We start from the raw sequence: 22,634 nt of genomic DNA, 5'->3' as shown, positions 1-22,634 counted from the left end.
ATATGTACGATTTTGAAGCAGAAGGAGTCCATAAAGGCTATAACGCCAGCCAAGGGCGTTACGATTATTTCAAAGCTCCGGACCTCTATCCATGAAGATATGGAGAAGTTGTTGTTTGTGTGGTTGAAGGAGAAGCAGCTCGCAGGAGATACCGTGACCGAGAGCATCATGTGTTTGAAAAGATTGAAACTCGGATATCGAGCACGGACCACGGGGTGTTTTTTCTTTTTTCTTAATCTCGGTTTCAGTGAACTTTTGCTCTGTGCTCACGTGTACTGTACCTGTACCTGTAATGGTACGTCAGAGGATGGCACCTGTTGTCATCATATTAAGTGCAAGATGTTCTGCATCGTAAGTTGGTACACCGTGGTCTTTCGGCGGTGTTTAAGCCGGCCGTCTTGGCTTCTGTCACCATTGGCATTGAGTCTTTCGATGTAGGTAGGTCGTTGTGTGCCGGTGCCTTGGCCGAATTCCTTCATTGCTGCATTGTTAGCTCACCTGGTTTTTTATACCACATCTTTGGTTATCGGACCAGCGAATGACGTCATCTCCTCCAAAGTATGGCTTATTCTCACTTGTCTTGGACGATCTTCTACTTCTAGCCTTCCACCGTGCATTTGGTGTCCACTGTACTTACTGTACAGTGCCTGGTAAAATTGATGTAATGGGGTTTTGACCGTCAACGCCATGAACCGTCATGAACCGTCAACCGCCATGAACCGCCATGAACCGTCAACGCCATGAACCGCTAACACTCAAAAGCCCATTTATCGCGCCTTATAAAGCAAAACGCAAACCGAAAGCCATGCCTCTCAAGCGAGGCATGCTTCCGTGGTCACGTGATCCACAGGTGTAGCTCATTATACCCGCACGCGCGACACGCTTTGGCGGTCACGTGACCAGCCACTCTGGAGGCGGGGATCCCCGCCGATGACGTCACCGGCTGGAGCAAGGAGATTCCTTGCTCATGTATTTCGACGATTGCGTGTTTTATATCCAAGCAGAGATGCTTTCACGGCAAGATAACCGCGTGACCGGAACCGGAAGCCACAACCGGAAAATTCAAAAAAATAAATTTTTTGAGCTCGTACATCGGATCTCGGCTCGTATCCCAAAGCAACAAACCGCCCGAGCGACGGCTCGTATCCCGAAAAACTCGTACGTTGGGGCACTCGTAAGCCGAGGTACCACTGTATATATATATATATATATATATATATATATATACTGTGTATATATATATATATATATATATATATATATATATATATATATATATATATATATATATATATATATATATATTGTTACGGTCACGGCTAGGATGTTGTTTGCCGGGCGGATGGCCGCCATGCCCGAACAGTTACCCCGACTAACCCGATTCCTGAACGTTGGCCGAATCGTGCCACAGATATTCAATGAGGGAAAAGACAAAGGCGACACGGATGTGAAGAAGAGGAAGACAGAAGTAGGGAATACGAATATAATTTATTGCTATTTACAGGACCAAAAGAAACCAAGGAAGAAGGAAAGATAATAAAATAAAGACAGAAGGAATCAAGAAGACACAGTGAAAATTGCTAGCTTATCTAAACAGTCTTACTTTACCCAGGGACAGAACAAACAAAGACAGACTCATGCGGGGAATGATGACAGGAATGGCAGGAGGTGGATGGCTGGAGGGAGAGGGTGAAAACTGGAACCGGAGCACGGTCAGGCCGGGAGTGAGCAGCCGCCGCCCCTGGTCGATCGGCACGTTTTGCAGCCGCCGTTCCTTCGCAGCCACGGACGAAAACTGCCGTCGAAGCTCAAAGCTGTGGTGGTTTAAAGCTGCGGTGGTTGCACTTGTTCTCAGGCTTGGCACTTGTTACTTGTTCTCTCTGACTCCCTCTCTTGCTCTCTTTGCTTTGCTTTTCCCTCTCTCTCTCTTGCTCTCTTTGCTTCGCTTCGCCCCTTCTCTCCTCTCTCTTTCTTAGTCCAACCACTTCAAGGCTTTCGCACGCGCTCTTTATAGCGCCTCAGGCGATCAAGCCGCTGGTGTCCAGGACACGCCCATCGGTGAGCTCACCTCGGCCCTGGTTGGTCGCGCGGGCTCCCGATCCCGCCCTTAGAGGAGGCGTTGGCAAGGCCACGCCTTGCTCCCGGCACTGGGCCGACTCCTCCCACCTTCGGCTCCGAGATTACCTCGTGGCTAATGGAGTCTTGGGATGAAACAAACCACCGCTGTAGCAACCCTAACAAACCGCCCAGTGCAGTTGGCAATTGAGGCTTTGAGGGAATGCAGTTGGCAATGGTTGGAAGGGGAATGTGAAGGGAATCTACTCTTATTTCACTTGGTGCAATGGAGTATTTAAATTAATGGAAGACACAGCCTTACACTAATACACATAATAAGGATATAACTATTGAACAGGGAGATATGGTGTCCTGCGTGTATGTTTTATGGAATTAACTACGGGAACGCCCTTTGACCTTTATACAACAACAAATGCAAGAAGGAGGGTGACATTTTACAACAATTCGTTACACAACAATAAAAAAAAACAACATTCTCATATCCACAACAATATATATATATATATATATATATATATATATATATATATATAAAATTATATATACAGTATATATATATATACATACACACACACACACACACACACACACACACACACACACACACACACACACACACACACACACACACACACACATGTCATCCTCGATATTTCCTTCACTAAACTCTGTTGTGTCATTTTATTTCCTTCATTTATTTCCTTCAGTTAGGAATATTTCCTTCACTCTTGTGAGAGCTCTTGGAAAATGTATTTCAGTGAAGACTTGCAGTTGGGATTAAAATCCCATGAATCCATCTTGAGTTATTCAACCTTTGATTGAACAAAGAATGTCAACATTTTGAGAAGCAACACATTATAATGGAGTTTCCTCTACACCTGCAGACATTCACAAGTAGTACATTCGTGAGAATCCCAATGCTGCACGCCTCCTTTAGTTTCTGGATCAGGTTCATCACTTGTTGGGCCATTTATCAGTGACATGTTGAGTCATCAGTGACAGCTGGACAAAAGCAGTTGACGTACAAATAACAAGACCCAATCACGTCTGTCACGCACAGCTTTGGGAGTCTCACGCTCTCATGGCCGGACCTCTCTCTGACTCGAGGATATGTCTCTCCCTACACCTCCCCCCACCCTCTCCACGGTCCTCTCATTCTTCCTCTTCCTTCCTGTATTCCTTATCTTTGTTTGCTTTTTTGCCTCCATCAATGACCAATTTAGTGTTGTTAGGCATAAAATATTTCACACTTCATCATATGATGATACAACTAACTTTAAATATATTTATCATTTCAAATGAGATCTTTTGAGGAATTAAACTGCAAAGAAAGGTTGACATGAACTTTGCTTTTTCAACTTCCTAAAGTTCCCACCTCCTCATAGACTTTTTGAGTATGTTTAATTAATAACCAGAAAATTGTGCGCTCAAGTGCCCCATATCGGAACAGGCTCAGCGTCATTAATGCAAAGAACTTTCATGCAGGGGAAGCCGCCATTAGTACCTTCAAACCTGCGTATTGTGGTTAAAATGTCCGCTCTGAGTCTGGGAGGTCAGTCGTTCAATTCTAACCCTGGATGGGATATTCCAAAGAAATGGTACGTGGTGTTTCCTCAGCGGAGGTGCAGAATTTAGAGGATAGAACATGAACACACTCTGTGGTTTGGGATCACATGACGAGATGGGGGGATTTCTCCTAAATTCCGTAATTGACTACGGAGTGAAAAGCGATGCCGAAAGTTTCCCGGAGCCCAGATTGTTCAAGTCACTTTCCTCAATGTCAGCGGCTGTGTTTCTCTGCGGTTTCGTGTGTGTGTGTGTGTATGTGTGTGTGATTTGTGTGTGTGTGATGTGTGTGTGATGTGCGTGTGATTTGTGTGTGTGTGTGATTTGTGTGTGTGTGTGTGTGTGTGATTTGTGTGTGCGTGTGTGTTTGTGTGTGTGTGTGTGTGTGATTTGTGTGTGCGTGTGTGTGATTTGTGTGTGCGTGTGTGTATGTGTGTGTGTGATTTGTGTGTGTGTGTGTGTGTGTGTGTGTGTGTGTGTGTGTGTGTGTGTGTGTGTGTGTGTGTGTGTGTGTGTGTGTGTGTGTGTGTGTGTGTATATATGTGATTTGTGTCGCAGCTCTCCCTGAGCCTTAACCCTCTAAAGTAAACCCTTATGAAAGATTTGTTTTTCTTTTCAGTGGCATTTCTTGAATACTAAACTTTATGGTTATATTTGTATTTTTGGGTGAATTAATGTCTGAAAAATAATTTGACCTGTGGGCAGAGGCTGTAGGCAAAAAAAACGCTGCAGGCAGAACAACAACAATTACAACAAAAATGGAACAACGGGAATACGGGATGCCACTTTGCAGTGGTTGTGCCCCCCAACACAAGTCGGGGGCCAAATCTTCCCCATTCTTCCCTGCTGCCCGGCTTCGTCAGGGCAGCGCGGTCATGGTCAGAGTGCCGACCCTTCCCACGGACCGGCCATTCCGCCCTGTCTCTCTCCTGGATGTCAGTGTTTTTAGGCGTGGCAAGATGGCGGCCGTGCATGTTTGGTGAGGTACGAACTGCTGTGACCTTCGGTTTTTTTTTTTTTACCCCTTTTTCTCGTCGTTTTCACCCTTTCTTTTCCATTTTTGTTTTTCTTCACATTGTCTATTCTCCGTCTGCCACCATCACTCCATTTTCATCAAACCCGATACCACAACCCTCATCCTTCCCTCCCATTTTCTTTCTCCCTTGCCCCCATTCCACTCCTCGCCTGTGTTTGTGTTGATATCTCTATTTCATTTTTTTCTCCACTTTCCTTTTTTCTTCCTCTGAGATACAGAGAGCTCACGCCTTTCGGTGAGATCGAGGGGTGAGTGTTACTCCATCGGCACTCTGATGGGTTGTCGTGGCTTCTCGCTCTTCTCCTCATTGAGAGGTGTGTTTCCTCGCGATAGTTTCACTCGTGCTGGTGTACGCCGAGTAGCGCTTTTTCCTGCTTGTACAGAAAGCTGTACCCCCTCCACCCTTCCCGAATCCAACTCGGCTTAGTCCGAGGTATTTACGTTCAAAGAAATGTCAACACGTTCCCGCTACGCTGCCTTTGAGGCCTTGACGCCGAAACATTGCGTGGTCTGCGTTCCCTCCAACGAGGTCACCGTGGAAGACATCGTTATTGCGGTGGGTAAAATAATCAGGCTTGAGAAAATCCGTGCAGCTTCACGGATGAACAACGTGTGGTTATATTCGTATCTGAAGAGCAGCTTGTGCATGAAATTGTGGCGACCGGTTTGTCTACCGAGAATGGACATTTTGTGGACACAATCTCCCCACTGGACACCCCAGCCGTGAAAGTCTTGATATCAAATTGTCCCCTATTCCTGAAAAATGATTTAATTTTAAAAGAGCTTTCTCGGTATGGTACAGTGGTGTCGGAGATCACGATGTTATCTCTGGGGTGTCGCAACGAGCAGGCTAAACACATCATGTCCTTTGACCCTTCCGGCGGCAAACGTACATTGTGTTTCCTGCATCCAATGTGGACAAGGTGATCAATGCGGTATTTACGTTTCGTGTGGATAATCACGAGTACCAGGTATATGCGTCCACGGAAACGTTAAAATGTTTCGGCTGTGGGAACTTTGGGCATCTAAAACGGTTTTGTCCACAAATTGCCCCCGTGGTGTCCGAGCAGACAACACCCCCTGATACTGTGACAGAAAACGTACCATCGACATCGAAAACCTCCGAAAAAGATAACGTTTGGGATGGTTTTAGTAAAAACTTTTACACTCGTCTCTTTGAGAAAGAGGAAAACACCTCGGAATGTCCCTCCACCCCGTAAGGAAAAGAAGGTGGTGTTAGACTCCGATGCATTGGACTCAGTACCACCTGATAAAACATCGATGAGTAATCGATATGAAGTATTGCTAAATGTGAATGCAGATCCTTTGCCTGCTGCCGATATGGACCCTCAGCCTAATGTGGAGGAGTTGCATGCGCTACCTCCAGATGAGGTTGGAGTGCAAACTACGTTAAATCCTTGTGCGGATTATGACAAGTCGGGTCAAGACTCGACTGGGGGGCCTAAAGAGCAAAATTCAACCCCTCAGTGTTCCAACACACCCAACGGCGATCTTTCAAATCAAATAGTCGTTGTGCCGACCATTTTAGAAAATGTACCTGAACACAATGATTGTACCGAGGAAGAACCTCAAATTGTGCAACAGGTTGCAGAATCGCCCATCCCCCCCACATTACCCAGGGTTCTGGTGGAACCTCTCCCTCAACCTGTTCCTACAGAAACAGGGCAGGATAACACCTGCACACCACAGAGTATTCTGGTGTCTCAAGAGCCAGGGGTCCCAGATAGTGCTTCTGACATGTCTGATGAGGAATCCTATGACATTGAGGAATTCCCGACATACAGTGATTCCAACGTTTTACCATCGCAAATACTCAAGTTTCTGAACCAGACTTTTAGAAAAAGATATATTGAAATAAAAGATCATTTTTCTGATCTACATGGGTTTATTGAAACGGCAAGGTGTATTATTCGCCGACCCAGTGACCACAATTTCACGGAACCCCAAAGCAGTAGGCTTAAGAAATACATTGTTAAGGCAAAAAACGAACTAAAATGATGGTATACACATTTATTTTGTCCTTACCTTTTTTTTTACATCTCTATGACTATCTTTGGTAGCCTCAATATAAATGGTGGTGCGAGCCAGTCTAGGATGCTCCAAGTGGTCAACCTTGGAAGGCAACGGAAACTAGATGTGGCTTTCTTACAAGAACCCCACTCTACTCCATCGTCTCATGCTGTATGGAATCGAATGATGAAAAAGGCCGGCTACTTTAGCGATTCAACCTCTCGTACAGCAGGAGTTGCTTTTATAATTAATCCCCATTTTTGCCCGCTCCATCTCTCATTTCAGGAAATAATCCCAGGTCACTTAGCTTCACTAGATTTTGTTGATGGAGACATAAATTTTACTTTAATAAATGTCTATGCCCCTTCAAAGGGCACATACCGACGAACCTTCTATGACAGGTTACGACTCCACATGATGCAGTTAGACTTGCAGAAGTGCATTATAATAGGTGGTGATTTTAATTGCACCCTGCAACATGAATGGTGCAGAACCTCACCCTGGACCAGCCAGACTGCTATCTAAAATAATAAGAGATTTTGGTTTTCAAGATATCTGGCGGATACAAAATCCAGGCACCCATCAATTTACCTGGTGTAAGGTTGCCAATAATCAAGTGGCCCTTGCCAGACTTGATAGATTTTATATAAATTTGCCATTTTCCAACCTCTCCCCCACCACTGAAATTTCCCCGTCTGGTTTCTCCGACCATCACCTCATTACCATGAGTTACCGTGTAGGGTTATCTCCAAATCGCCACTCTTTTTAGAAACTCAACATTTCCATATTATATAACCCCTCTTTAGGAATGCCTTTGAAAGGGTGTGGCCCAGTCTGATAGATTCCAAATCCTGTTTTAAGGACCAGCGATTGTGGTGGCACAACACAAAGGTCCAAATTAGAAGTTTCTGTCAGCAATTCTGTTTTCTAAACACGCAAGTAGAACGCAGGATAAAAGTGGAGCTGGAGAAGGAAATTCTCCAAATTCAAACCAATTAAAAAACCCATCCTACCCCCCAACAGAAACTAAGACTATGTGAGAAGAAGTCTCTCCTTAATAATATAATTGCAAATCAAACCCAAGGAGTGCTAACGAGATTACACTTTCAGCACCTTTATCTCCTGGATTTCCCGACCCGGTTTTTCTTTGATTTTGAATCAAAATTTCCTCATTCCCTAATTACTGCCTTAAAACGTCCTGATAATTAGATCACGACTAACCCTGTACAAATTAAGAAGGACGCAAGACTCTTCTTCTCTACACTTTACGAGGCAACAGATGTCGACGCAGAACTTGTTCCCATTTGGTTGATGATGTCGGTACGCTAACCTCAAAGCAAAGAACGGATTTGGAGTCACCGCTCACGCTTGAGGAACTTTCTGTTGCCCGTAAAAGCCTGGACAGGGAAATCACCTGGCTTGGATGGTCTGCCAGTGGAGTTCTTCGGAAAATTTTAGGACTTGATTGGACCTGAATTGCTTCTGGTTTTCCTGGAGAGCTTGAAGAAGGGTGAACTTCCACTGAGCTGCAGGAGAGCCGTGCTTACTCTGCTTCCTAGAAAAGGAAATTCATTGCTCACAGTGGAGGCCAGTGTCCTTGTTGTGCACGGACTATAAAATTTTCTCAAAGGCTTTGGCCTTGCGTCTCTCACCCCTACTAAAATACATTATACACATGGACCAGACTTATTGTGTTCCTGGTCGCAATATTCAGGATGTGTATTCAGGTCGCAATATGGCCATCATCTCTCTTGTTTGAGATATAATTGAAATCTGTGAGATTAACTATGAAAGTTGAGGCTTTATCCTCCTAGACCAGGAGAAAGCTTTTGACTGTGTTTCTCATACATATCTTTTTAAAGTGCTAAAATGTTTTTGGTTTTGGACCTCTTTTTCTATCCCATATACAGTTATGTTACTCAAACATATCGACTATTTTAAAGATAAATAATGAACTTGTACCTCCCTTTTGTGTTGGGAGAGGGGTAAGGCAGGGCTGCCCTCTTTCAGGAATTTTGTTTGCTTTATCCCTTTAACCCCTCTTCAATATCTTTCGTAAGTCCTTGTCTGGTGTTACTATTGGAACCGACCCCTTATAAAGCATTGCTTATGCAGATGACATCTGTGTCTGCATCAGACATTCAGAAGACGTTGTTTTGATGATGAGTGCGTTGGATCTCTTCAGCAGGGCATCATCGGCCAAGCTCAATTGGACAAAAACAGAAGCGCTTTGGCTTTTTTTTTTTTTTTTTTTTTTTTTTTGTATACAAGATCGAGGCTCGTGAAAGAGCGAAAATTAATCACACAGAAAGACAAACAGACACATAAAACAAATAACATCGGGAGCGGTAGACAAGATGGGGAGAGAGGGGGAAGGACACAAACACAACATTTGAGAGCAGGGACCGAGAGACATGGAGACATCGAGAGATCTGTGGGAGGGAGAGGGCTTTGGGGGGGAGGCATGTGAAGGGGGGAGGCATGTGAAGGGGGGGAGGCATGTGAAGGGGGGGGGGGGTGGGAGAGGTATAAACATATGGACACTGCCAGGATTTCCAGGAAATAAGTTGGAATTTCAAACAAGGTGGATCTGGGGTGAATTAGTGGGGGTAGAAAAGATCAAGGTTATGGATGGGGGAAGATAAGAGATGGTGGTGAACAGCTGTTTTAAAGACCTGGAGGGAGGAGAGGGATTGAAGGGAGTGTGGGAGTTTGTTCCACAGGCGGGAGAAAAGAGGAATGAAAGAGTGAAGGTGAGCAGAGAGCCGAGATTTCGGCAGTTTAACCATCAGAGGGTTGCTGGCAGATCTTGTGCGACCTGTAGGAATATTTGGGGGACAGAGCACGGAGAGAGCTGGGGGAGCAAGGCCGGAGAGGAGTCGGTAGAAGACAGAAAGACCACCTACCTGCCTGCGGTGAGTGAGTGAAAGGCCCTCAGAGATAGCTTCATCGCGGGAGATTCCAATGATTTTGAAAGCTTTGGATTCAACAGCGTGAAGCCGAGCCAGGTGTGAGGCAGGAGCACCAGCCCATAGGGGAGAACAGTATTCCATTGAGCTGCGGATGAAAGCCTTGTATGTGGTGAGGAGCTCAGGTGTGCCGAGGAAGGACTTCGCACGACGGAGGATGCCCAGTCGGCGACTGGCTTTGGAGGCCAGCTTGGAAATGTGGTTTTCCCAAGAAAGATCATGGCAGATAGTGAGACCCAAAAGCTTGAGTGACAGAACTTCTTGGAGAGGATTGTTGAGAAAGTAGATGGGAGGGTTGTCCAGTCGATCTTTTCGGAGAGACATAGTAAGAGAGTGAGATTTGGCAGGATTGAAAGACATGTTCCACTTGTTTGACCAGTCTGTGATTTTGTCCAGGTCTTCAGAGAGTGAGGAGGCTGCAGACTGCCTATCTGAGGGAAGAGGAATGGAGCGGCAGAGAGTGGAGTCATCAGCAAAGAAATAGAGAGGATTTTCCAGAGAGTCAGAGAGATCATTGATAAAGACCAGAAAAAGCACAGGGCCCAGCACACTTCCTTGGGGAACTCCAGCCTGAACAGGAAGGGGAGATGAGAGAAATCCATTCAGGGCCACACGTTGACTACGACCAGAGAGGAAGTCCGCAAGTCATGCATGGAGATTTCCATGGATACCATAGGAGGAGAGTTTGGTGAGCAGAGCTGGGTGCCAGACCGTATCAAAGGCCCTTGATATGTCAAGGGAGACAGCTCTGATTTCCTGTTTGGCATTCAGGACCTCCATCCATTGTTGAGACAGCAGAAGCAGCATGTCCAGAGTAGAGTGACCTGGTCTGAAACCAAATTGATGATCAGAGATCAAGCCATTGGAGAAGAGGAAAGATTTCATATCTGAAGCAATGATGGATTCCATGACTTTGCTGATAATTGGGAGCAGGCTGATTGGTCTGTAGTTGCAAGGATCTGTTTTTGCACCTTTTTTGTGTAAAGCGGTAATGTTAGCTGATTTCCAGGATGCTGGCAGATGACCTTGAGCAAAAGATAGGGTGAAAAGAACAGAGAGAGGGTGAGATAGAGCGGCAGAGCAGGATTTTAGGACCCGTGGGCTGATGCCGTCTGGTCCAGTTGCAGAATCAGAGTCGAGGTTTGACAAAAACTCCTCCACCTTGTCAGGAGAGAAGGACACAGAGTCCAGGAGCATTTGGGTTCGACTGGGAAAGGTGGGAACAGAGAGAGATGGGTTTGGGACTAAGGATTTTGAGGCAAACACAGAGTTGAGGCATTCGGCTTTGTCACGTGCGATGTCAACTGTGTGGCCATTTGAGGTAAGGGAGGGGATGGAGGGGGAACAAACACCAGAAACGGATTTGACCAGACGCTACCAGGATTTGGAGGAAGGAGACATTTAACCCTCTACATATCCCCTACCCGCCCCCCTATTCACTCTCCCCCCTCCTCTCCCTGCCAATCTTTCTTGGAGAAGAGATGGGATTAAGTTCCTGGGGGTGATCCTTGGCCCTGGAAATTTTTTGAGGCATAACTGGGAAGGCTTGTTGGCACACATTGAAGTACTTTTACTGAAATGGTATAACTTGCCCTGCCAACTGCACTACCAAGGTAGGGTACTAGTCATTGACAGTCTAGTCACCTCTACGTTATGGTTCAAGGTTCTTTCCCTACAGCCGCCCATAACTCTGGTGGATTAAATACAACAATGCATCACCCATTTCTTCTGGTCTGGAAAGCATTGACTTAGACCAGAGATTCTAAACTTACCAAATGCAGAGGGTGGCCAAGGGCTTGTCAATGTCAAGTGCCGCATCATGGCTTTCCATCTACAAACAGCATGTCGCTTCTTGTTTGAACCTTGTTTGGCCTGGAGACAGCTTACCAGTTGCATCTTATGTCAAGTGGGGAAGTTGGACATTGCACAGGAGCTGTTCCTGATGGATTTGACCCAGATAGACCTATCCATGCTGCCTTCCTTTCACCAAAGCCTACTGAATACGTGGCAAGCCTTTACCTGTCTCCGTGACCCCTTGACTTATGTTCGATCCATGTTCTTCAACGAACCTTTATTTCACAACTCTTTATTTGGTGAGTGTTTGAATGAAAGTACTGTTACGTTTGTGGGGGGAAGGCAATACTTTAGTCCAGGTAGAATTGCATCGGTAGTGTGCTCCGACTGTTGTGAAGAAGAAGAACCCCTATGTACATAAGTCAGGCCAGATGTTCGTGTAAGCGCGTATCTTTGTTCCCATCATGAGGAGTGGGTTTATGTTAATCAGTTAGGGATTATGCGTAATTAATCCCCTGTGTGTAATGACCTCTGTTATTTTTCCTCTGTTCCTTATGACACATGCAGATAAGTAGGATCAGTAAACCAGGTGTTGGCTTAGCGGTTAGGGTGCTGGCTTGGGATCCTAGGATCCTGGGTTTGAATCCCAGTCGATTGCTGAATTAACGCTAGGGGGGTTGACTCAGCCTGTCACCCTTCCGAGGTCGGCAAATTGAGTACCAGTTCACTGGTATTTCCCTGTTTGTTGCAAGAGGCGACTAACAGGGTTGGCGGCATGAAGGGCATCCGGCCATAAAACATTGCTTCAAAAAGGAGACCACGGTGCCTGAAAAAGGCCAACCCCTGCTCTGCGGGGAAAAATTGGCTCCAAAGGTGGTTCCTTATGACACATACAGCACACACACATAGCCGGGAAATCGTGCATTAGAACACTAAATAAAAACCAACCGGAAGCAGGACATTAAGCACTACCACGGATAACACCGACCTGGTGAGCACACAGGCACAGGCAGTGCTGTGAGGCCATGCCCCGAAGAGCAGTGATTGGTCCGGAATTTGGTTCAAGGAAGGACTGCTAAGATGTCACTCGCTGATAGGAGCGGACACGGAGACGTCGTGAGATGACGTCAGAGCCTTGAGTATAAAGGAACGCTGTGCCCGACATTTTCTCTCTTCTCTCTTCTTCGTCCTCTTGAGTCCTGGCCTCAATAACGAACGGTCGTGTCCGGACATTTTCCTCTTCTTCTTGGCTCGTCGTTTCTCTCTTGGCTTTCCCTCACCTCCTCGTGATTTCCGCTCTTCTTCTTTGTCTCTCGCGTCCTGGCTTTTGACAACGAATGGTCGAGGCTCTGGACCTCCTCGCATCGTCTGGCTTTGGTGTTGGTGAACAAGATGGCGCGTCCTAGACTGGCAGGCGCGGCCTGTTTGCTTCATGCACGGAGCCAAGAGTGAGCGGACCACGCGGCGAGGCCTAGTTCGCACCCACGGGCAGTGCAGCCTGCGGTTTCCCACACAAGGACGTCGAGGCCTGTGACGATCTTTGACGATTCCTGACGGGGTTCAAGAACAACTCGGAGCTAAGTGCCCACAATAATAACACATTTATTTTTGTTGTTATATTGCCCTTTGTCTGTATTCTGGTCTGTATGGGGACGTCACATTTAGGATATTAGTCCTATCATGCATTTTCTTGTTTGCTGGCATTTATTTTCATTAAACCTGTTTATTTGTACATTTTAATTCCGTGTTGGTTTGAGTTGATTTATCTAGGTGCGATTAAGTCGGGTGGAAGCCTCCTTTCCCTTGCGTGTAAAGAATACCGTCATTTTTGGATTGAACTCCTTGGAGTAAAGCTCGTTTGGTCATCCGTGTCGCCCTGCGGTGTTCACTAAAGGGCAGACACATGAAAGTACCTTCATTCAACAATTTATAAATGCCTCAATAACAAAAGTGTGTCATTTGATAAATGCCACCAATGACAGGTGGATAAGTGCTACCGCTCTGTCTTCGACGGTTGACATTAGATCGTGTCGCAGAGTTGACAGCATTATGAAATTGGTGCTTCACATCTACTGTGCCTCACATGGTTGGGCAAACAACCCTCCTGTACCCACCTCTGAATCTCAGCTCCACCCTTCCCCAATCTTTGTCTATCTGGTTCTCTTAGTTTGGAACCAATTCGTTTTGGCCGCTCTCTATGCCTTTCTGGGAGCAATCGAAAGACCCTGTTTGTGCAATGCTTAAAAGTCCTTTTTCCTTCGTTGTCCTCCCCTGTACCCTGTCGATCGCCTGCGGTCCTGCCAAATGCCCCTTCCCTTTACCCTATTTGGGGTTGGTACTATAAAAACAGCCTGTGCCGAAACGTGTTGGGGATCTTCAGTGGAGAATTGCTCATCAATTTGGATCCTACCTACAAATTCCCTAATTCACCGCTTCTCGCAAGCGATAAATGAGCAATGTCCTTTTTGTGGACAAACTGAAACCTTGCCCCATGCGTATGTATGCTGTGAGTGTTTAACTCCTTTATTTGTTTTCTTTAAAATGTTACTCGCACAGTTTAACTTTGTTTTTGATTTCCCTGCCTATTTTTGGCCATAGTGGGCGCTTCGATTCCCCCACAACAATTTTAATCCATTTCTTTCTTTCACAAGCCAAGTTGGCGATATATAAGACCAGGAAATCAAAGATACGCAATGATTCTTATAGTACAGATGCTTTGGAAATGTTTAACGGTCTCTGTGTTTCAAGAATTAAGCTGGAATTTTGTTGTTGTTCTGAGTTACAACTCTTTGATAAGCAGTGGTGTATAAATAATGCATTTTGTAAAATAGCTGAGGGTCAGTTATTATTTACTATGTTGTTGATTTCCTTAATACTCTCTTGTTTGTTTGCTTATATTTTGTTTATTTATCATGTAAAGGATTGTGCAACTGTTGTGATTGTTTCCTTTGAATCATTATTTATTGGTTTTTATACTTTTGTTATAAAAGGACATCAAAATTAAACAAAGAAACCAAAAAAAAAATAACCGGCCCTCTCTCCCTCTCTTCCTCTCTCCCCCCTTCTCTCTCTCTCTCTCTCTAACTCTCTAACTCTCTCTAACTCTCTCTCTCCCTCTCTAACTCCCTCTCTCTCTAACTCTCTCTCTCTCTAACTCTCTCTCTAACTCTCTTTCTAACTCTCTCTCTCTCTAACTCTCTCTCTCTAACTCTGTCTCTGACTCTCTCTCTGACTCTCTCTCTGACTCTCTCTCTGACTCTCTCTCTAACTCTCTCTCTAACTCTCTCTCTCTAACTCTCTCTCTCTCTCTAACTCTCTCTCTCTCTAACTCTCTCTCTAACTCTCTCTAACTCTCTCTCTCTAACTCTCTCTCTAACTCTCTCTCCCTCTGTAACTCTCTCTCTCCCTCTCTAACTCTCTCTCTCTCTAACTCTCTCTCTCTAACTCTCTCTCTCTCTAACTCTCTCTCTCTAACTCTCTCTCCCTCTGTAACTCTCTCTCCCTCTCTAACTCTCTCTCTCTCTAACTCTCTCTCTCTAACTCTCTCTCTCTAACTCTCTCTCTCTAACTCTCTCTCTCTCTAACTCTCTCTCTCTCTAACTCTCTCTCCCTCTGTAACTCTCTCTCTCCCTCTCTAACTCTGCGGTAACCCTGACTTCGTACACCATCCTGGATGTGATGGATCTCTGGGTCGCCGGTGAGATCGATCGGCTGTATTGGTGCCATGGGCTTGTTTTGAGAGAACTGTCCGGGGCTATGCAACAACAACAATGAAAATGGATTCAAATCTTGGAGCTTAGCTTCACTACCAAAGGAAGTTGAGCACCAAGGTTCAAATCACGAGCATATTTTAATTTCCTATTTAAGCTGTTGTCATGAATGTTATAACTTTTACCGAGTTATAGAGAATCGGTAAGGAAAAGTAAAAAACATAGATTATGCAAATACACTGACTAACATGCTCTGTAAGACATCCACGCCATACAAAGTGTGATTATTGTCGAGAAGAGTGATTCAGTCATTATAAGTCACGTATCAGCCATTATAAAACTCCTTGAACATCCATTTACTACCTCATATATTAATTACTAAAACATTTAATAAACTTAATGGTGTGCTGTGAAAGAGACCAGATGAATGAGCTAAGCAATACTTTTGGGCTCCAGGTGAAGACTGGGTTGGCCCATTAGTGTTCCCATCTCAACCCATGGCACATAATGCAAGGAACCCAAGATTAACTTCCATATGCCATACGTGTTTGCCCACCATCTATTGATGTGCATGTATTTTTAAGCTGTGAAGCCGCTTCAATATTGGGCAATGCCCTTGCTTCCATTCGTCCATCAAAAATGAAGAAGAAGAACCTATCTTACCCACCGTGTTTAATTCTAAAGGGTAATTCTAAATGGGAAGTCTCGAGGGTTCTAAAAGGGTAATTCTGAAGGGTAATTCCAGAGTAATTCTAAAGGGTAATTCCAAAGTAATTTCCAAAGGGCAATTCCGAAGGGTAATTCTAAAGGGTAATTCTAAAGGGTAATTCTAAAGGGTAATTCTAAAGGGTAATTCTAAAGGGTAATTCCAGAGTAATTCCGAAGGGTAATTCCAAAGGGTAATTCTAAAGGGTAATTCCAGAGTAATTATAAAGGGTAATTCTAAAGGGTAATTCCAAAGTAATTCTGAAGGGTAATTCCAGAGTAATTCTAAAGGGTAATTCCAGAGTAATTCTGAAGGGTAATTCCAAAGGGTAATTCTAAAGGGTAATTCCAAAGGGTAATTCCAAAGTAATTTCCAAAGGGTAATTCTAAAGGGTAATTCTAAAGGGTAATTCTAAAGGGTAATTCTAAAGGGTAATTCCAGAGTAATTCCGAAGGGTAATTCCAAAGGGTAATTCTAAAGGGTAATTCCAGAGTAATTATAAAGGGTAATTCCAGAGTAATTCTGAAGGGTAATTCCAAAGGGTAATTCTAAAGGGTAATTCCAAAGGGTAATTCCAAAGTAATTTCCAAAGGGCAATTCCGAAGGGTAATTCTAAAGGGTAATTCTAAAGGGTAATTCTAAAGGGTAATTCTAAAGGGTAATTCCAGAGTAATTCCGAAGGGTAATTCCAAAGGGTAATTCTAAAGGGTAATTCCAGAGTAATTATAAAGGGTAATTCTAAAGGGTAATTCCAAAGTAATTCTGAAGGGTAATTCCAGAGTAATTCTGAAGGGTAATTCCAGAGTAATTCTGAAGGGTAATTCCAAAGGGTAATTCCAAAGGGTAATTCTAAAGGGTAATTCCAAAGGGTAATTCTAAAGGGTAATTCTAAAGGGTAATTCTGAAGGGTAATTCCAGAGTAATTCTAAAGGGTAATTCCAGAGTAATTCTGAAGGGTAATTCCAAAGTAATTCTAAAGGGTAATTCCAGAGGGTAATTCTAAAGGGTAATTCTAAAGGGTAATTCTAAAGGGTAATTCTAAAGGGTAATTCCAGAGTAATTCCGAAGGGTAATTCCAAAGGGTAATTCTAAAGGGTAATTCCAGAGTAATTATAAAGGGTAATTCTAAAGGGTAATTCCAAAGTAATTCTGAAGGGTAATTCCAGAGTAATTCTGAAGGGTAATTCCAGAGTAATTCTGAAGGGTAATTCCAAAGGGTAATTCCAAAGGGTAATTCTAAAGGGTAATTCTAAAGGGTAATTCTAAAGGGTAATTCTAAAGGGTAATTCTGAAGGGTAATTCCAGAGTAATTCTAAAGGGTAATTCTAAAGGGTAATTCCAAAGGGTAATTCTAAAGGGTAATTCTAAAGGGTAATTCTAAAGGGTAATTCTGAAGGGTAATTCCAGAGTAATTCTAAAGGGTAATTCCAGAGTAATTCTGAAGGGTAATTCCAAAGTAATTCTAAAGGGTAATTCCAGAGGGTAATTCTAAAGGGTAATTCTAAAGGGTAATTCTAAAGGGTAATTCTAAAGGGTAATTCTAAAGGGTAATTCTAAAGGGTAATTCTAAAGGGTAATTCTAAAGGGTTTCGTTTGTTTCTAGACTTTGCCTATGTCATACTAAAAATGCTAAACTGAACCGCTTCCTTCGGACGTGGGTGTGAATTTTTTTATGTACAGAGTCGAGGCTCGTGGAAGAACTAGAACACAGGGTACAACAAAACAAAATGAACAGAAAGAGAAGGGGGTTATGCCAACAGCAGGGCTGAGGGACAAAATAAACGGAGATGGACAACAAGGGATGTGGGTAAGGTTGAGTGGTAGAGGTGAATGCAGGGGGTGGATAAGATTGATTCAGAAGCAAGCTCTGAGGAAGGAAAAACTGGGGATTATTTTTTTTGGTGGGAAGGGGTGGATAGGGGTGGAGATGAAAGTGGTTTAATGGGGGCAGAAAAGATCATGGTTTTTGTTGGAGGATAATCTGAGGTGGTGGTGAACGGCTGTCTTGACAATCTGGAGGGAAGAATGCGATTGAAAAGAATGTGGATGTTGTTTCCACGTGCTGGAAAGAAGAGAAACAAATGGACGTGAACAGTGATTTTGGGAGTTTCACTAGAAGAGGGTTGCTGGCGTACTGTACGCACCCTGCAGAAAACTGGGGGTGGGGGACAGAGTACAGGGAGGGTCAGAGGGTTCAAGACCAGAAAGGATATAGAAAAAGATAGAGAGACCACTGATCTGTCTGCGATGGGAGAGTGATAGGTCCGTAGACTCATTGTAGGAGGTTTCAATGATCTTTAAGGCCTTCGTTTCCACGATGTCAAGTTGAGCAAGGTGTAAGGCAGGGGCCCAGAGAGGAGAGCATTATTCCATCAAGCTATGAATGACGGCCTTGCATGTGCATAAGAGTTCAGGTGTGCCAAGACAGATCATGGCTGATAGTGAGACCCAGGAGTTTGAAATCTTCAAGAGGATTGTAAAGGAAGTAGATTGGGGGAGAATGGAGATTTGGGTTACCAGAGTGTCCTTTTGGAGAGAGAGAATGAGTGTGTAGGAATCTTAAAAGACATTTCGAATTGATTACCAGTTAGTGATTTTGTCAAGGTCTAAAGAGAGGGCAGATGCTGCTGGCTACCTATCTCAAGGGTAAGGGATGTCATGGCAGAGGGTGCAGTCATGGGCAAATAGATAAAGGGGGTTTCCAGAGTCAGAGAGATCACTGATGAAGATTAGGAAAAGGATAGGGCCGAGAACACTGCCTTGGGCACTCCGATCTTGACAGGTAGAGGAGATGAAAGGTTTCCGTAAAGAGCCACATTTTGTTTACGAGAGTGGAGGAAGTCAGTATTCCAAGAGTGGATTCACCTTGAATGTCAAAGACAGAGAGTTTGGAGAGCAAAGTGGAACGCCAGACTGGATTGAAAGCTCCACATACATATGTCTAGAGATACCGCCCTGGTCTCGGGTCTGACATTACGTGTCTCCATCCATTGTTGGGAGAGTGGGAGCAGCATGTCCAAGGTGGAGTGAGTGACCTGGTCTGAATCCGAGTTGGTGATCTGAGATGAGGTCGTTGGAGAAAAGGAAGGATTTTAAGTAAGCTGCGATGATGGATTCCATGACCTTGCTAATGATTGGAAGTAAGCCGAGTGGTCTGTCGTTAAGTAGATCGATTTTTGACCTTTTTATGTAAAGCAGTGATGTTGGTTGAACTGCCATATTTGCCGGCTGTTCTCTGAGAATGGGCAGATAAATTTTGACCTTTACGAGCACATGTTCAGACGAACCAATTGGAGCAATTGGAGGAATTGGAGGAAAAACACGAGACATTGGGGGGGGGGGGGGGGGGGAGTTGTTCATAACCAAATGTAGAAGGAACTATTTGCCATTGACAGAAATCCAGGTGGGGAAAGTTTACAGATCGAGTCAATGCCAAGGATTCACAGACAGAATTCCTTTGCTGAAATGCCCTGGCTGTTGAGTGGGGTACCAAACCCAGCCAATTGGAATGGTGACAATTTAAATCACCACAAATAAGGAAGAGAGAGTTGTGATCAGTGGATAAAAGTTGGTCCATGTTGTCAGAGAGAGGGAGAGAGATGCACAGAGGGTGGATCATTTATTTATTCCTGGTTTTGAACCCTTGGCATTTTGTTGCTAAGAAACGAAATCTAACAATATATTTATAGGATATATATATATATATATATATATATATACACACACACACACACATACACATATTTCAGAAGTCATAAGTGTACAAAATTAGTTGTATATAATATGAACAAGAATAACAACAACAATATGCCCTCATTCAACAGACCTTACCCCGTGCAATTTCTTCTGGTGGGGCTTTCTCAAGGGTAATGTTTACGCAATTCGACCAGAGAGCATTCAAGACCTGAAAGAGCGGATTCAAGCAGCTTTTGGAGTAATTCGATTCGGAATGCGACATAAAATGGTCTTGGAATATCGCAAAAGGTTGCACACATTGCTTGAAAATTATGGAAATCACATCGAAATTCATAACTAATTTTGTACACTTCTAAAATTCATGAATTTTTTACCACAAACACTTGAAATATGTATCTATATCCTGTAAAGCAAGTTGTATAGACATCTCAAGGATGATCAAAATAAATTGGATGCACCTGAGCTCAATTTGGAGTGCCATAGCAAAAGGGTTGAATACTTATTGACTCGAGACATTTCAGCTCTTTCTTTTTAATTATTTCATAAAAATTTCTGAAAATAAAATTCCACTTTGATATTATGGGGTATTATGTGCCGGTCCGCGACAAAATTCATCTCAATTTCAACCATTTAAAATTCAGGCTGTAACATGTTCTGTAACATGTAACAACTGTAACATGCTGTAACATGTAACAACAAAATGTGAAAAAATTCAAGGGGTATGAATACTTTCTGAAGGCACAATCATCAATATTTGTTGCTCTGATCAATATGTCATGTGGTCTCTGTCTCCATAGATGTCGAGTTGGGCACTAAGGCCTGCCTCGGTCCTGGTGTACCAACTCATGGGAAGCTCCATGGCAACCGCTTCTCTCTGGGCTCTGTGGTATCGTTCAGCTGTGATCCTGGCTATGCCCTGAGCCACGAGTCCATTATGGAATGTCAGGTTAATCAGCAGTGGAGCTCCACCACGCCTAGCTGTGACGGTACGGGACACATTCAGACGCATTCCCAATCCCAAAAAATGACAATAAACTCCCAACGCACCGCTCCCTCAATCCCCAATACCCATTTGCTGAGACTTTTCTGTCCTGTTTTGCCTTTTTCAACGTCACCACAAAATATTTTGTCAATATTTCCATTATTTTAACCTCTTATAGATTCAATAATTACAAGAAGCGTTTAATTACCTGACTTGTGTGATGGGAGACATTGCCAATTTTTGTACTTTTTTGTGTGGTTCTTTTGTCTTCTTTTTAATAATTTGTCATGTTTTGCATCTTCTTAATGCAGCGTTGGATTTTCTCTGGCAATGCTGTGTGCTTAGTATCAAATACCATAATGACGCAGATGTAAATCAAAGGAAAGCACAATTTTAATGATCGCCTTTGTAAAAAGACAAATTAAAAAAGAGAGAATATAACGAGGCTGGAGGAGCATTGAACATACCAAACTACCTGTATTCTTTTTTGAGGGCTCCATTTATGGGTGGCATCATTATGGGAGCAACGGGGTTGCTGTGTGACTCGCTCGCACGATCTGACATGGCGTGTCGCCTCCCCACGGAGCATGCGCCTGTGTGGAGGAAATGAGATAGGCCTGGGGATGGAGTGCAGCCTCCATGATGGAAATGAAGACTGATTCCTATTTCATTTCATTGTATCTCTTAGCCCTGACTTCTGTCAAATGCTTTTCCTTTTCTAGCACCTTGCGGAGGATTTCTGCTTGCATCCAATGGAACCATCCTTTCGCCAGGGTACCCAGACTTTTACCCAAACAGTTTAAACTGCACATGGACTGTCATTGTTGCAAAAGGAAAGGGTACGTTCATTTTTGTTGTTATATGTGATTTTACCCATTGTTTTCACTTTTTGCTTTGTCATTGCTCAGATCCACGGTGTTTGCCATTAATGCAGTGATGCGCAGCTGAAAATGCGAAACTGCAGCATTCAAGGACTTTGATAATAATAATAATAAATATTTACAGAACCATAAAGTGTGGTGAAATCGAACACTTTATGAATATATTTTTTACAATTTTGAAGAACTTCAACAAAATAAATGTATGGTATAACTGGATTGACATACCCTCCAGAGTTTGAGCTCTCCAACATCCAAATTTGGTGATTATCAGATTTGGGGTTGATTGATCAAAGTCACCTCGTGCATGGGGTGTGTTTGAATACCTGCGAATTCCCCAGTTTTGAACACCTACCAAGTGATGATATTCAGTCTTACCCTAATTGGGGGAGGGGGTTGCGGCGTAGGGGGTTTGAACTGTTTAGGAATTGAAAAAAATAGCTACAACACATTTATGTGAAAAAAAAAAAATCATCCGAATTGGTGGTGAGGTGTTCAAATGTATTGGTGTTCAAATTGGTGGTGAGGTGTTCAAATTTATTGGTGTTCAAATTGGTGGTGAGGTGTTCAAATTTATTGGTGTTCAAATTGGTGGTGAGGTGTTCAAATTTATTGGTGTTCAAATTGGTGGTGAGGTGTTCAAATTTATTGGTGTTCAAATTGGTGGTGAGGTGTTCAAATTTATTGGTGTTCAAATTGGTGGTGAGGTGTTCAAATTTATTGGTGTTCAAATTGGTGGTGAGGTGTTCAAATGTATTGGTGTTCAAATTGGTGGTGAGGTGTTCAAATTTATTGGTGTTCAAATTGGTGGTGAGGTGTTCAAATTTATTGGTGTTCAAATTGGTGGTGAGGTGTTCAAATTTATTGGTGTTCAAATTGGTGGTGAGGTGTTCAAATTTATTGGTGTTCAAATTGGTGGTGAGGTGTTCAAATTTATTGGTGTTCAAATTGGTGGTGAGGTGTTCAAATTTATTGGTGTTCAAATTGGTGGTGAGGTGTTCAAATTTATTGGTGTTCAAATTGGTGGTGAGGTGTTCAAATTTATTGGTGTTCAAATTGGTGGTGAGGTGTTCAAATTTATTGGTGTTCAAATTGGTGGTGAGGTGTTCAAATTTATTGGTGTTCAAATTGGTGGTGAGGTGTTCAAATTTATTGGTGTTCAAATTGGTGGTGAGGTGTTCAAATCTTGA

The 22,634-nt window shown here is 43.5% G+C and overlaps 1 protein-coding gene across 1 annotated transcript in view; it reads left to right on the top strand.

Annotated features, from left to right (window-relative positions):
• Nucleotides 1-22,634, top strand: part of LOC137436088 (CUB and sushi domain-containing protein 3-like) — a 1,358,203-nt gene that overhangs the window by 743,407 nt on the left and 592,162 nt on the right. The window contains exons 18-19 of the mRNA XM_078786463.1: nt 20,382-20,570; nt 21,289-21,405. Of these exons, the coding sequence (XP_078642589.1) occupies nt 20,382-20,570; nt 21,289-21,405 (306 nt within the window). The remainder of the gene's footprint in view (nt 1-20,381; nt 20,571-21,288; nt 21,406-22,634) is intronic.

Source organism: Myxine glutinosa, chromosome 11, assembly GCF_964187855.1.
Source record: "Myxine glutinosa chromosome 11, kmMyxGlut1.1, whole genome shotgun sequence".
Lineage (NCBI taxonomy): Eukaryota > Metazoa > Chordata > Myxini > Myxiniformes > Myxinidae > Myxine > Myxine glutinosa.
The sequence above is the reverse complement of the archived record's forward strand: the minus strand, read 5'-3'. Positions and strand labels throughout refer to the sequence as shown.